The sequence below is a fragment of the Rhinolophus sinicus genome, linkage group LG01 (genome assembly GCF_036562045.2).
Source record: "Rhinolophus sinicus isolate RSC01 linkage group LG01, ASM3656204v1, whole genome shotgun sequence".
Classification (NCBI taxonomy): Eukaryota; Metazoa; Chordata; class Mammalia; order Chiroptera; family Rhinolophidae; genus Rhinolophus; species Rhinolophus sinicus.
This window is the reverse complement of record NC_133751.1, coordinates 163628804-163645410: the sequence shown is the minus strand read 5'-3', so window position 1 is coordinate 163645410 and position 16607 is coordinate 163628804. Positions and strand designations below refer to the sequence as shown.

At 36.2% G+C, this 16607-nt stretch overlaps 1 protein-coding gene across 2 annotated transcripts in view; it reads left to right on the top strand.

The window, feature by feature from the left end:
• Positions 1-16607, top strand: part of CWC22 (CWC22 spliceosome associated protein homolog) — a 52423-nt gene that overhangs the window by 3058 nt on the left and 32758 nt on the right. For both annotated transcript variants that reach the window (XM_019739361.2, XM_074338728.1), the window contains exons 2-4: positions 9825-9957; positions 14618-14685; positions 16044-16154. In XM_019739361.2, coding sequence (XP_019594920.2) covers positions 9931-9957; positions 14618-14685; positions 16044-16154 — 206 coding nt within the window. In that variant the 5' untranslated portion in view covers positions 9825-9930. The remainder of the gene's footprint in view (positions 1-9824; positions 9958-14617; positions 14686-16043; positions 16155-16607) is intronic.

Here is a 16607-nt window from a genome sequence, read left to right as displayed (position 1 = left end):
TGCTATGTAAGTTGGCAGAACAGATCCAGCCCATATGCTTAATTGGTTAAACTGAAGAACACATTTTGGGGGAGGGGCAACCAAGTGAATGAAGGCATACAGCAGATTCAATAATTAGACTTGTAAATTAAAGTAAATGCACCTTAAAGGTCCAATTTCCTCTTGCAGTGCCATCAAAAGAACTGTATGTTTTTCATTTCAATAGGAAGGTCTCTTCAAGGTGATCAGGTTCACCTGGGGTGAAGACTGGCCATGAGCATCTGAGAGTGCTATCTTTATGCCATTAACTGACAGGCAGCTTGGGGGTTCCTGGAAGTAGGGGTTGATAGGTGGGACAAGGCTGCTGTGATGTCCCTTGGTAAAGAAGTCGTCCGAATACCATTAGGGTGGGTTCTGGGTAGGCAAAAATAGGAATCATCCTCAAAAGTCCGCACACCCTGTTTTAGATTTCATTCTAGAATTGGAATGGACTACGTGGCAGGCACTGTCCTAGGTTCTAGTAGGTGTATGACTGTGACCAAGAACTTCAGGTATCCAGTGTTGTCATACAAGGGCTTTCACGCTTTAGCTTCATGAATCTTGTGTTCCGTCTTATATCTGCTTAATCTTTGTATGTACCCTGTACTCAAACAACTTGGAGTCCCCTAAATTCTTTTATGTCTGAGTCTTTACACGTGCTGATCTTCTTGCCCTAATGACCGTCCCCTCTTTCCCTATGGGGAATGACCTCCCCTACTTGTCCTTCAAGACCCACTTCTTTCTGTTTGTTTGCCCCAGACCCACTTAGTTGTATTTCCTCTAACTGTTGTCACACTTAGACTTCTATTCTCTGCCTGAGGAGTGCATTGTTTGCAGCTTACTTATTTAGGTATATACATCACCTCGCTGTACACACACACTGCCTTCAACCCTTTTTCCTTAATTTGTTTCCAAAGAATAGGGGGTAAAGTGAAAAAGCAGAAAAAGACCGTGACCATACTGTTCTTCCAATTAAGCTTAGACTTTCTCAATGTCTCTATGAGTACTTTTCTGAAGCACTTATTATAAGTATCAGTGACGGCTCCAGCCTCATCAGTTTTTTCAGTTGTTTTCTTACTTGTCCTGTACAAAGTCTTTCAGTTTTTATGACCTCACCAAAGAGCCTCTTCTGCACAAATACAAACGTGAACACAAAATGAATCAGGACACATCCAGTGGGTGATGAGAAGCAGTAGAGCTATTTCATTACCACAAGACATATGTTAAGTCAAAGTGGTGAGGGTTATGGTGTAGGTTTGAAATTTACAGTTTTGCCTCTTTGTTATCATACAAATGGGTGTAAATTTGGCTTAGTCACTAGACAAGAAAACCCATAATAATAATAATTGTTCAATGAACACGATGCTGGGGTTAATGAGGAAAGTTAAATCCTGTTGATGAGCTGTGAACCAAGGGATGTATGGGGAAACTAAGGCAAGGCAAGGTGGGCTTAGCCGGATGTAAATACAGGTGATTGAGGGTTTAGTACCACTAGAGATGCCCGTGAGGATTTGTTTTTATTCTGTAAGTAGAGGGCCTGCTACTGCAGAACTCTTCTATGAAAGGATAACGTGTGGAGACAGGCTGGCGATGCAGTAGACACAAAGACAAAATTTCCATTTTAAAAACTTAGAAGGCAATTTGGAAAGTATGGAATAATATTGCATATATCGTAGTGGAATGTGCTTTTAAGGCCTGGGTTTCCCTGTGGGCAGCTATTTAAAGGATGCGTTCGCCCCACAGGGGTGAAGTACAGTGGAGCCCTACCAGTTCACAGTATACATATGTATATAATTTATATTTTTAGAGGCAAGTTGGAAAAGTTTTTATACCCTAGAGATAAAGAAGACCTTATGAAAAATCTTATTAGAAAGGTCAGACACTTTGCCTTCTTCTAAAATGAAGGTTGTCTTATGGGATCTTTCCTAAACGGAGCCGTACCCCTACCTTCTGTATACAGTTTCAGAGAAAAGGGGGTGTGGGACGACAGGCAGATTTGAGCCTATCTCCTATTAAATGAGAAGGTGAAATCAATAGAATTTGAAGACTGACGGGGAGTGAGGAAAAGGAAGTGTCACTTGGCTGGCTTGGTACGTAACACCTTAGAGGAGGAGTTGGTTTGAGGAGAGGAGGAAGTGATGAGTTCCAATGTGGGCTTCCCTTGTTCAGAGGGTCGTTGGAACATCCACATGGAGGTTTCCTATAGGCATTTGCATGTAGGGTTTGGAACTCTGTAGAGTAGATTGGGCTGGAGTAAAAGTCCTTATAATTGTTATTGGAAGGTGTGGGCGTAGAGATGGTCTTCCGGAAGGATTATGGAGAAAAGAAAAGGGCTGTTCATTTGTTCATTGAACAAATATGTATTGAGAGCTTTCTATGTTGGGAATATGGCAATGAACAAAACAGGCAGAAATTCATGAGCAAAGACTAAACTCTACGGGCTAGTAAATATTAGAGAGGTGGACAGAGGAACAGAGACTGGAGGAAAACCTGATGAATGGGGTGTACCTGGAAGTTGAGGAGCAATGACAGATAAAGCAAAGAAATGGCCCATGTAGGAGTGGAAAACCAAATGTTGGTGGGTAAGAGGAGTAAACGAGAGGTTAAGAATTGGAAGTATCAAATGTAGACTCATTTATCAACACACACACACACACACACACAACTTGGCTGTTTCAGGAAAGAGACAATGGAGCTAGAGGGGGGCAAGAAAAAGAGCATTTGCCACATAAATATTATACTTTATATTTAAATAATCATTAAAGAAGTTCAACATGTAGAATTTTTCATTAAAACTAACTCAATTGGACACCAATACTATAAATCAAGAAATAGACAATAGAAATTTTGAAACAAACAAAAATTGGCAAATCCCTGCTTTCAACACTATTCTTGTGAAAAGGAACACATTAGGAGATTTTGCTATGTACCAACGAAAGATTTTTTTTTTTAAATTTAAGTCGTGTATCCAAATGATTATATCACTAACTTGATTTCTTTGGTTACTTAAATATAGACCAATATGGACTGGCGTCATGATGTAGGAAATGAATGGGGGATAATACTAGCTCCTCCTGGTTTATAATGAGTTCTTTTAGTATGAGTTCATTAAAAAGATAAGAACTTTTAGATTTTGTTATTATTTTTAAAACTCATCTAAGTATATCTTAAGATGTCCCCAAATTGTGCTGTGTCCCCCTACACAGTCAGAGACCAGTCAAGGCTTCTGTATTGTGTTTATTCCTCATCACTTAATGCAACCCAAAGGATATTCAGATACTACTGTCTGCACAGCTTCCAGCCCTGTACTTGAACGGAGATAGGTTCAGTCATTCAAATGGTAATGAGTCACCCCGCACTCCTAGTGTACAAAGACTAGAAAGCAAACAGTGGAACACAGGTCTGCAATTCTTTATTTGTAATTTTTGGAGTTAAAAGTGTTTTGACATTCAGAATTTTTCAGATTTTGGGGAAGAAATACAGTGCAAATATGTTTATTCAGTAACCCCCCTTTCATTAGAAGTGCTCTATTGAAATAATTGAGAAAACGGTGCATTTGGGGCATTAGTTGAATATTTTCCCCCTTTGGGGGTCCTGGCAATCTCTAATTAAGCACATTCGTATTTCTGCAGTGCATCAAGTGAAGAGTCACATGAAGTCTCAAGTTGGTGCATGTCAGGTTTTGCTGCCAAATTAGTTTATCACAAGCTTTAAAAAAAGTTTGTGTTTTCAGAGCTTTTCAAAATTCAGAGTTGCAGCTAAGGGTTGTAACCCTGTATCTGGTGACTTCCTGAAAAGGATAGGACTGTGTCAGCCTTTTTATTTTCTTGAAATTATGAACTATGCTAAAATCAAATTACATCATTTTTCCTTGTGTGACATATCATGGTGCAAATTTCTTACTAATATGTATATATGTATTAAAAAAACTAGCAAGAAAAAAGTTAAAGCGGTTTTCTTAAACAAAGGGCTTTCCTTCAGTACAGGTAGGGAAAGGCCTTAGCAATCTTGTCATTAGTGCTTAAGGTCTGTGGCCAGTAGGCTGTTCCTCTGTTTCCCGAGAAGGAAAATCACTATTTGGAAGGAGCAGGCGGTTGGGTCCTGTTTGGGGATATTTCTGAGGATCCTGTTTCCCCACTCCCATTACATTTTTTGCCTTTAGAACAGACTTAAACTAATTTTTACTTCAATACTGTTTAATATTTAATATTAAATACTAATATTTTCAATACTAAATTTAATATTTTCAATACTGTTTAGTACCATTTTCCCAGTTGGACACTTTAAGGTTTTTTTTAAACTCTGTTATAATGTTTGAAGTTTGCCAGTCCTGCTGTGACTGTATAGAATGCAGAAAAGTAAACTACAGGGAATCCACTTTGTTGATTCCCTCTAACAATTCTATGATATTATGTTTTGGTAAGTTCCTCTCACCTGGGTTGAGGACAACTAAGGGACAATGGTAGAAGTGTTCTACTGAAATATTCGAGAAAACAGTGCATTTCACACATTAGTTGAATATTTTCTCATTTTCTGAATTTTTGAGATAATTGCAGAATTTACAGTTTCATAACTTCCAGTTAACAGTTTAAAGTTACAAATGTTATTAAATATTCTGCTTTCTGATACTTGCTAAAACTGATAGAAACATCTTCAATATTTTTAAACTGCATCCCCTTATTGTAAAATCTCCTTGCTCAGGAAAGCAGGTGTGGTTTTGCTGAGTTGCTTACTTGTGACAGGGAGAGAGAAATTTAATAATTCATCATAAAATCCTCCTACCGTGTTTGCCCGAAAATAAGAGCCAGCCAGACCATCAGCTCTAATGTGTCTTTTGGAGCAAAAATTAATATAAGACCTGATCTTATAGTAAAATAAGACCCGGTCTTATTTTACTATAAGAGTTATAGTAAAATAAGACTTATTTTACTTGTAGTAAAATAAGACCGGGTCTTATAGTAATTTTCACTCCAAAAGACGCATTTGAGCTGATGGTCCTGCTAGGTCTTATTTTCGGGGAAACACAGTAGTGATGCTAAGAAGAGCAGTGAGAGCTATAAACTCTAGATAAATTGCTCTCATTGCAGGAATTTCCAGTTAGTCTAAGTATCAAGAATACACATGTTGAACTTTCAGAATTTTCCTATAGGCATATTCTGTATAAATCTGGACGATGATAGTACTTTATGCATCTTTTTGTTAGAACTGCAATAGTAGTCTACTGTATAGTATTGTCAATTTCACTCTTAAACATTTTAGAATGTGGAAATGTAACAAATTGTACTTGATTGCCAGAAATTATTTGGTGATGATGGTTGAAGGGAAGAAAGGGGAAAGATGACACTGATCAGAAAGAAAACTCATTCAATTTAAATAAGGTAATTTGAAATAAAATAAAACACATAGAAAATTGTCCACTTTTCTTTTTTTTTTTTTTTTTTAATGTGTTGTTGGTAGGTTGAGAAGAGAAACCAGAAGATCCAAGAGGGATAGCAAAGGAAAATGCTAAATCTTGCCCAACAGAGGCGAGTAATTTGCTCATATTGTACCTGGTCACACTGAATTCTACATATGCTGACTAAATAAAGGAATAAAGAATACTTAGTATTTTTATTATGCGTCTTTAAAAAGAAGTAGTGCCTCATTACGTTAACATCATAACCTTTGCTATCTGGAACTTTGGAAGAATGGATCAGTTTACGATAGGAACATTTTCTGGACAGTAGAGACTGTCTACATTTTATAACTTACCAGTTTGGCATCAGTTTATTAATGTTGGCATTTTCATTGCGATGCAATATCAGATGGTGTTGGCATCAGATAAACCTTTTTGAAATTTAGCTCTGCTGTTTTCTAGCTATAATTTACTCGGACACATTGCTTCAAATCTCTGTACCTCAATTCTCCCATTGGAAAATAAGGCCAAAAAAATCACCAAAGCAGGATAAGTATGAGGATTGAAAAGATTATATGAGTGATGTGCCTAGTATCTCTGTGGCTGCAGTAATTTGTCATTCTTCATTATTGTTGCTATTGTTGCCTCACTCTAAATTATACATTTCTGACTTCTAAAACTGGAAATGTAATTAATTAGTTAATCTCTGGATAGCTCAAGAACATCGTCGGAATGTGCTGTAGAATCGACTTGTGCAGATGGTATAGTAGTTTGTTGCAAAGCTAGTGTTTATACTGACAGTCCTCCCATTGGCTGGTTTTGCGGTCACTATTGCACATCAGTACCTTTTGGGAAATTTGTCGCTATATTTAAAATGACTTTTGTCTCAATGGAATAGGAAAATGCTTTTTAAAAATTTGTAAATTATTGGCATGAGAGTTTAGAATATCTCCATTATCAACTTGAGCACAGCATTTAGGTAACAGGTGATTTTGAAATGAGTCTTATTTTAAATACATACTAAGTTCTCTTGGATAGAAAATATGTATCTATAAGATTAATATAAGTAATTCCAAGAGTCCAAATCCCACCCTATTCTCATTGTTCTACACAGAAAATCATGATGTGAATATAGTAAGTTAGCAAGTTTACAATCTTACTGAATTAGAAAGTGTTCTCTTCCACTATTTTGTCTCCTTTGCCCAAAATAGGGACTTTTAGAAGGAAAGCTGGGTAGAGGATATTAGTCAATTAAGTTAGTGCTGAATTCAAGTTAACATGGATGGGTTCTTACTATATATCCCATTTTAGAATAGGGCAAATTGTTCAATTCAGGATCCACACATTTTTTTTTGTTATGTCTATTAAGTCACTTATTCTATATCAACTGTCCAGCTCCTTTCTTTTTTTTTGTCCCCCATGCTACTGAATTGTTGGAGACACTGGTTCATTTGTCTTGTATATTAAAGCCCACCAATGAAAGCTCGCCAGTAACATACCTAATTAGTACTCAAAGTTTATTAATTTACTGCAGCAAGGGAGAAACTGCATACTATAGGGAGTCGTGGTGTGCCTCAGAAAGTGGGGGTTCAGGAAGGGTACTTGAAGAGTTTGTGAGACTAGAGCTAGTCATCAGGTAGTCATCATGGTCTTGTTAGGGATTGGGCAGAGTTTGTAAACTAGAGAGTTGCTGGAACAGTCAATGGTCGTCTCGTCTTTAGAACACATATCCTATAACCCCTCAAGATGTTATAATTTTTGCTTCAAACAGACCTATGTATTTTAGATAAAAGAAAAAGTGGTCTTTCACATTTCCCAAGAAAGTTACCATGTCCAGTGTTCTTCATTTCTTTCTGAAAATCTGAATATCCATCTGGTATCATTTCTCTTCAGCCTGAGGAACTTCTTTAGCATTTCTTGTAGTGATGCAGTCTCTTAGTTTCTCTTAGTTGTGTTTGTTTAATAAGCAAATGTGGTTATTTCATCTTCATTTTAAGATCATTTTAGCTAGAATTCTAGGTTAACTTGTTTTTGTGCTTTTTTTTTTTTTTTCAATATTTTCAACATTGTTCCACTGTCTTCTGGTCTCTTTAATTTCGATGAGAAGTCAGTAGTAATTCTAATAGTTATTTCCCTGTATGTAACAATGTTATTTCCCTCTTTCTGCTCTCAGGATTTTCTCTTTATCTTTAGTTTTCAGCAATTTCATTATTGACTACTATATATGACTGTGTGTGTCAGTGTGGTTTTCTTTATCCTGCCTGATATTCTCTGAGCTTTATGAATCTGCTAATTTATACCTTTTACCAAACTGGGGAAACTTCATTTCTTGAAATGTTTTTCCATCCCATTTTTTCTCTTTTTCCTTCTTGGACTTTAATTACACATATATTGGCCTTTTGATTTTGTTACACATGTCTCTGGTAGTGTTCATTACAATTTTTTGTTTCTCCGTTCTTCAGATTGGGTAATTTTTATTGATCTTACCTCAAGCTCACTGACTTTCTTTATCTCCATTTTTCTATTAATTCTAGCCAGTGGATTTTTCATTACATGTATTTTTCAGTTCTAGAATTTCGGTTTGGTTTTCTTGTATCATTTTTTTTTGTTGTTGCTGTTTGGATTTTTTTTTTTTGCTGAAATTTCCTATATTTTTGTTTTTTGCAAGCATGTTATCATTTGCACTTTTGAATATGCCTTAAAAATCTTGTACGTTAATTCCAGCATCTGGGTCATCTCAGCGTTAGTGTCCTTTGATTATTTTTTTGTTCTTTTCCCCCCTAAGATTGGGCCACAGTTTTCTGATAAGTTGAGTTTTGTTTTGTTTTGTTTTTGTTGTATCCTGGACATTGTTACTATTATGTGAAGACTTTGGATTCTGTTACATTCCACTGAGGAGTGGTGAATTTTTAGACAATTAGCTTGATTAGACTTACATTGCAAATTCTGTCTCGGACAGTTGTTCATATTTCAATTCTGTTCTTTGATCCTTAGCAGGACTCTGTTTTATACATGTGTTGGTACAGGGGTGGTCAGAGATTTGGGAGAGCTTATACACAGCAAGTTGGGCTCCTCTTCCCTGGCTTTTCCTGCTTTGAGAGTCCCCTAGAAGGATATTAGTCTAATTTCAGCTGCAAATACATGAGATAGTGTGCTTTAGATTGAAATTACATTTTATACATTGATAAGTTTGTAAAGACTTGTGTATATAGCATTTACTAACCGTACCAACCATTGTTATAGAAACTTCCCTTGACTTAGTGATCTGTGTACCTCCCATCTGTATTAAATGATAGCAGCTCTATGTTACTTTAGTGTCAAGATTATTTGTGTACATGGTCTAGTGAAAAGAATACTTAATCGGGTGTCCTCAGACTAGGATTCTAGTTATGGTCTGCCACTTACTGGTATTATAGCTTAGGACATTGAAATGACTTATCTCACCTTCAATATTCTTATCTTTAAAATGAAGAACTTGTATCAGATAATCTGTAAAATACTTTTTGGCATTCAAATTAAAATTTTTTTTTCAGTTGCATTCAATCACTTTGGTACTGAGCACAGTTTTCTTTATATTTTCTATCTCTTTTAATTCAGTTTTCTCCTATTTCATTTTGTTTTTGTAATTTTGATACTGTACAAACTATTTAGATATGCAATTTTCATAAACCATAAACCACTTAGATAATATAATTCTAATAAAATACTTGAATGGCAGTTCTATGCAAACATAACTATCAGTTCAGCATTTTTCAAAAATTCCTAAAATTTATTTAACAGATGGATAGTGAAAGACATTTTATTTTGGCATTTAATGTTGATGATTAGGTTTATTCTGAGCCAAATACTTAGTTCTCACATATGCATATATCTGAAACTTTTTGCCTTTGATAGATCCCATTAAGAATTGATGATTTTAGTTTAGCATCTTATATTTCTGTGCAGAGTACTTTTATTTCTGAGTGGTCATTATTACAAGAATATTGGATATTTCATTTTTAGTTTATATAGAAACATTGAATCTTTTATACTCAGCTTATACAAAGTTCCTCTTATAATTGTTTCCTCTGGTCACTTGGTTTTTAATAATGTCGCCATACTGTTTTATGAAGTAGGTATAGGTCTCCCTCACTGAGAACAAGTTGAATGAGGTTATCTGGCATCAGTTATTAAATTAACATTTGTTCCTCTCAGTCATTAGAATAAAATACTTGATTGTGTTTAATATACCCTTTTTTATTATTTGCTCTTTTGTTCAGAGTATTTTCTACTAGAATGTGTTATTTATACATTGTTATATGGAACTATTTAAGGATTTTTAGAATTGTTTTACGTTATTGATTGTATCTGTGCTACTGGCTTAAGAAAAATAAGGTGGTCAAAGTTAACGCTTTCTTTTTCTATTTTATAGGTGACTTTTGCAGACAGAAAAAGTAAACTCAAATTCATTCCATTTGATATCTGTTGTTTGGACCAGCTTAAGAAGTCTGATTTATAGGATCAACTGGCTACAGAAAATGAAAAGTAGTGTGGCACATATAAAAGTAAGTTTTTAAAACTTGTGATACAGAACATAAACTTGTAGTCTATTACGTACCCTTTAAACAAAAATGCATTTAAGTAATTTGGACATTAGAACCAGGCATCATATACACATCTAACTTACACAATTTCAGATGTAGATACTTGATCATATGGGAGTAATAGTGTGAAAAGGGGCAGTTGGAAGAACATACAGAGTGTGTGTGTGTGTATGTACATACATACGTGTGTACATGTACGCGCACACATGCATCTGTGCCTGCATGAATCAAAAGTGTGTGTGAATGAGCACATGCAAAAGAAAAATAAATAACAGGGCAGGAAATTTCACCCTTTTCTTAAAGAGCATACTTTCCTGAATAAGTGTGGAATGAAAGACAGGAATCTCCTTCCTCAACTGGTCTCAGTTCCTGCATGTCTATCTACAAGTGTGCCTTTTGTTATATGTATAAATGAGCTCTTTATTCTGTGCTATGCTTTATACATTATACATTCATTTATTCAACAAATATTCACTGAATTCTTACTGTGTCTCAATGACTGTTCTAAGAATTTTGGGTGAAACGAACAAAACAAATCCTTGCTCTCATGGAGTTTACATTCTAGTGAAGGGAGACACAATAAATCATAAACTTAATACATAAGTAAATTACATAGTAGTATGTTAGAGTGTTAGTGCTAGAGTTGTGCTATGGAAAAAAGAAATAGGGTAAGATTGATCAGTAGCATTTTAACAGCGAGGGCCCATTGAAAAGGCGGCCACGTGAGCAGAGACGTGAAGGACATGAGGAGGTTAGCCATGCGGGTGTCCAGGGGAAACGTGCCAGGCAGAGGGAACAGCAAGTGCAAAGGCAGAGTCTAGTGTGGCTGGAGCAGGTTATGAGAAAGGGAAAAGAGTGAGAAATGAGGTCAGATCAGCAGTGGGGACCAGGAAGTCCCTCTGTTTTCAGGATTGTCCCTCCGCTGTGAGTGAACTTAGAGGGAGAGCAAACCATTCCACTTCCTTTTCTTTGCAATTGTACAGATCTACAAGCAGGCACGTAATCACTTCCTGGGCCTGAGTCGTTAAAGGGGAAGGTGTATTTTTATGTAATTATAAATGTGGGCACTGCTCCCTTCACTGCTTCCTCCAGCACCTCTGTCCCCCTAAGCCTCCTTCTTTAAAGAGAACCAGTGGACTGTCAGCTCCATAACAGCAGGCACCAGGTAGAAGGCCTGGTGCATGGGACGTACTTAATAAACAGAATTGATAGACATACAGACTGAGGCAGGCTCTGCTGCCATCATTTCTAAATTCTGTCCATTTAGAAATGAAGACACATATGTCAGCCTCCCTTCTAGTTAGACATCCAGCCTGGGCTTGCATATCTCCTTTGGCAGGGCCTCACCGTCTCTGAAGCTAGCCCCATCTGTCAGTAAATACCTTCGCGTATTGATCTGAAATCTCCCTCTTTGGGACTTGTACTCATGGTCCAGTGGCACTTAAACAGTTAATGAATTGCAGTCTGTGTTAGGAGTGGGCCTGGTAGGTGCAGACTGCAGACCATTAGGAGCTGGAGACGTAAGAAAATAAGGAGACCTTGTGTGGAATTGGCTCTTGACTGAGCCTGTTAGACGAGAGCGCTCCGATTTCCCCTGATAACTTTTACACAGGGGAGAAGTGTTCAGTCTTTCTCAGGTCCTCTCCCTGCACATCTTAGACCAGGCTTCTCCACCTTTCCCTCTTGTGGTCCCGATGGGTCCTCTGTGATGCCCCCCAGCCTAGGAGTGGGTGTCTTCACACTTTGGCTTGGCCCTCCCAGCCAGTTCTCAGCTTGGTCTCCATCATGTTCGCCACAAGCAGGTTCACTAGTGGGGTTGGGTCCAGTCTTACCCGAGGTGAAGCTCAGGTCGTCCCTTGAGGTTGTAAGGACTCATCTGTTAGGCTCAGGAAACTTCAGCTGAGGATCCTTGTTCTTCTGTTGAGCCTTCCTGTAGCTTCCTTACTACCGCGCGTCCCCGAAAATAAGCCTGGGTCTTACATTAATTTTTGTTCCAAAAGATGCATTAGGGCTTATGTTCAGGGGATGTCCTCCTGAAAAATCATGCTAGGGCTTATTTTCAGGTTAGGTCTTATTTTCGGGGAAACACGGTAGCTAAAAGTAAGCTCCCTACCTCCGTCAGCCCCTCGGTCCCCTTGCTCTTATAGACTTACTCTCTGAGCCCAGTGGATGCTCGGAGCCTCTGGACTCAGGCTTCCTGCTCCACTCACCTTCCAGTACGGCTCTCTCTACATTGTTAGAGACTGCAGGTGGCTTCCCGGTGTACCACATTTGTTTTGCTTAATGAACAATTTAGAGAATTTTTAAAGATAATTTTGATAATATGTTATTTTTTAACCACTGCTCTGACTTGTAATCTAAACTCTATGATAAAGGAAATAGGGAAATTCTGGGTATTACTTGGATCACACCTCGCGAGGATTCTTCACTTACGTCAGCTGAATCCTGTTCAGCTACTAAAGCCCAGGTCAGGTGCCCTAACCCACCGTTACCCCTCAGTACCCTGTACCACAGTTAAGGTGCCGACTCACAATCTGCTCTTAGCACTTAGTGCACGTGCCAGTCGCTTGTTAAGCTGATCACATTTATGACATCCTGACTCACAACTTCAATATTTTTGGTTTCTCCCTCTTGCTCACAACAGATGTTGCAGAGATGTGTTAAAAATCATTAGCACAGAATTGAGGCCATCTCCCTAAAGTAATCAAAATAATTGCACTGCCCTGTAAAAGAAAAAGTAGTGCAGTTGTATTGTCTCTTTCGCCCTGTCTCCCTCCTCCTTTTCCTCCTTTTCTTTTTTTGTCTCCCCAGGAACATATAATCTGACATGTTTAATAGTGGAAATCTTTATAACCACTCTCTCCTATAAGATGATAAATTCCTTGAGAGTTTTCCTATCTTTTGTATCCTCCAAAGAGTATACACAGGAAGGGCTGTGTCTTATAATAAATGATCAGTAAATGCTATGCTTGATGTTACCATGAATTGAATGAATCTTATGCTCCATATTTGGTGTAGGATCTTGATGTCAGGTTTTATGGAAACTTAGGTGATACATATTGAACAAATCTGCTTCATTGTGTTGCTAAGTGAAATAATTTTTAAAACTTTCCTGTATACGTTAGAAACAGAATCTTAAGGTGGTAGCATTGAGTGTAAAACAATAGTCAAACTATGGCTACTGTAAATTATCAATTTGATCGCATGGCTTATTCTCCTACATGGATTAGTCTTGCTTGTGTATACTATTGAAAAAATTCTGTAGTTAATTAGACTTTTTGTAATTAACTTGTGATAATATTAGACTCAAACTTTGTTAATTAGATAGTCATGAAATTAGACGAAGTTGGAGCTTGTTTACATTTCTGTGCAATATAATTTTCTATTTTTAAATGTATCTTTTTCCCATTAAGGAGGCAAGCATGTAAGTATGTAGAACAAGTCAGTCATAATTTGACTTATTTTTTTCTTAGGTTTGAAGATCTAGGTACTTTGACAAACATAGTATTTTCCTTTTCTTATAGTTAGGTTAATTAAAATTATTTTAATTCTTTAAAGCTTATCAATATGAATGGTGACCAGTAGTATAAAAAATTTAACTCTAAAGATAAATATTTTGGCTTCTTAAATATATTGGGATTTTTAAATTATGATATGTTCTCAAACTGGATGGTTCATATCTCTTGTCTCATGTGACACGTCTCTTCAATCTCATTATATTGAAGTTATTATTTGTATGCCTGTTATTTTTCAAAGGTTTTGGCATAGGAGCCTGTATCTTACGAGTCATGTTTTTCAAATCCCTAGAGCCTAGCATAGTGCTGTACATATTAATAGATACTTCACCTGTGTTTCCCCGAAAATAAGACCTAGCTGGACCATCAGCTCTATATGCGTCTTTTGGAGTAAAAATTAATATAAGAACGGTTTTATATTATAATATTATATTATGTTATATTATATAATATTATATTATACCCGCTCTTATATTATAGTAAAATAAGACCGGGTCTTACATTAATTTTTGCTCCAAAAGACACGTTAGAGCTGATGTGTCCAGCTAGGTCTTATTTTCAGGAAAACATGGTATTGCTAAAAACAAAAATGACTTTTCATAAACATATTAAAGTCAGTTTCTTCTAGCTATTTATTTTATCCAGATTTAGTAATCTGGATTAGAATTAAGGTTATTACCAGCCAGAGGAGATAAGCAGGTAAGTACAGCATTAAGACTTGGGTATAAGCACAAAAGTGAGCTCTAGGAAATCTCTGATCTTCAGTCATGTTTTTCCCTACGAGAAAAGGCTTTGGTCTCATGTTTCACCAGGAGAAGGCCTTTATAAAAAATGGTATTCTATAAATTTATAACTTAACTACATAGGAATAAGGAATCAACTAAGTGGCATCGAAAATTTGATAGTTATTCTCTTCTACCTGAATTTTTTTGGTTAACAAAATGGACTTGGTCCATGGTGAAAAACAGATTTTTAAAAAATGTTTTGAAGTCATTTCTAAAGCACTTCCAATTTTCTGAGATATGTATTTTATTGTCTGTGTGTGTTGTTTTTTTTAACATAAATTTTTAAGTGCCTTCTTCCCTGCCTCTTTTTCCCTTTGAAAGCATTCTTCTGGTCATGACAGAAGGGAAAACTATAATTCGCATCAGAGGGCCTCCTCTCCAGAAGACAGGTAAATGGTTCTATGTGTTCTGAATGCAGTTTAAATATTTTATATAAGTTTAATAAATTATTTAGCTCTTAGGTTCCTAATTTTAGGATGAACAACTTCTTTTTGATGATTTTATAAACAATATTACTTGAGTAGGCTGAGGACAACTCATCCTTGAATGACTGTTCTAGGAGTTTCTAGTCAATCTAGAGTTTAAGTAAATTTTTAGGTGAGAGGAAAGAATTTTAATATCTCTATACTAAATAAAATGAAAGTTTATAAAATGGAAGACTGAGTTGAAATCATGTTATTTGGAAGTGCTGCCTTTACTATTACTACTGTCCTACATTTACATACCTCTTTATAGTTCTCAAAATATTTTTATATATGGTAATTGTCTTAAGGTCAAAGATCCAGGAATAAGACCATTAATATTCATCTTGCATTCATAGTAGGACTTCAGTTATTTCATTTAGTAAACTATGACCATAAAAAATAATTCATGAAGGGAAAAGCATCCTTTAACTTCCATTTGTCTGATCTCTTCCTTACTCCTTATGTACTTTCTTCTCTTTCTGCTCTTCTATCTCTAAAAACCTTTGCTTTATGGACATCAAGTTAATTGCCATGGTTTGCAATTACTTACTACCTTTCATTCAGTTACCTACTCTCTATATTAAAAAAAAAAAAAAGAAAATTTTCTCCATACAGACACATGCACACATCTGTGTGTGTATGTATAAGTTAATTGTAGATCTGTATGTGAAATACAGATTCTGTTGCTATGTGTATTATGTGAGTATGGATTTAACTTCTCTTAAGCTTTTCTGATTTTACTGACTTTTAAAATTCAAATAGCAGATCTCATACTGCCTGCTCTTGTTTGCTAATTTCAATCCGTACTCACTGCTATCCAAAAATGCAGTTTCAAGAATAATAGCTGATGAATACAGTCTTGGAGCGGAGTTAAACTGGTCTTTATGGAGGCCAACCGATGACATTGGTCTCATTTGTTCTGTGCTTTGATAAAATGGATATGTACAGACAAAGCAAAAGGAATCATTTACAGAATAGTCTTTTCCATGCTAACTATATATGACATCCAGATATACATATATGATATATATCTTTTACTAAGGACACTATGAATCAGGATGACAAGCTTGGTTAAGTGAATTCCAGGAGTTGTTTTGTTGTACACAGAGTGAAAGCTTTTATAATGACGAATGAATGGGTAGCAACAAAATGAGCTGTTTGCTGAAACAGTTTGATAAGACATTGTTCAGTCATAGAGCTGCTTTACTTTACCAATATATGACTTTGTAAGTATAACACAGTCGATTTCAACTTACAGCTTTGGTTTTCTTATTGTATGTTAGATACACGGAACAAGAGAGGTCTCCTCGGGATAGAGATTACTTTGATTACAGCAGGTCAGATTATGAACGGTCAAGAAGAGGACGGTCTTATGATGGTAGCATGGAGCTACGGTTAGTATTGGAAATTTCAACTATAGAAAAATCATATTTGTTTAAATTTTCTTTATGCTTTGTAATAAAAACAACAATAATAGCAGCTAGCATTACATGGATGGTCTGAGGTCCCAGACTTTCTAATAATGGACTTTATGTGAATTAACTCCTTATTGCAGTAAGTATATGAAGTGGATATCATTATGTCTGTTTTATAGATAAAGAAACTGACGCTCAGATAAGTTAAGCCATTTGTTTGTGCTGTAGAAGCATGTCAGTCTCAAGTCCAGGTCTTTCTGACTCAAGACCCCAGACAAGATCTTACTCATTATACTGTCCTGCATAAGGAGTTGACTTTTGTGTGTTTTTGAGATTCTTTACTGAAAGAAAGAAAGTCATTTATGTTATATGACATAGAGTGATCTAAATTTTTAACTTTCCTGCATAATGGCAGAGAGACATTGAGAATGA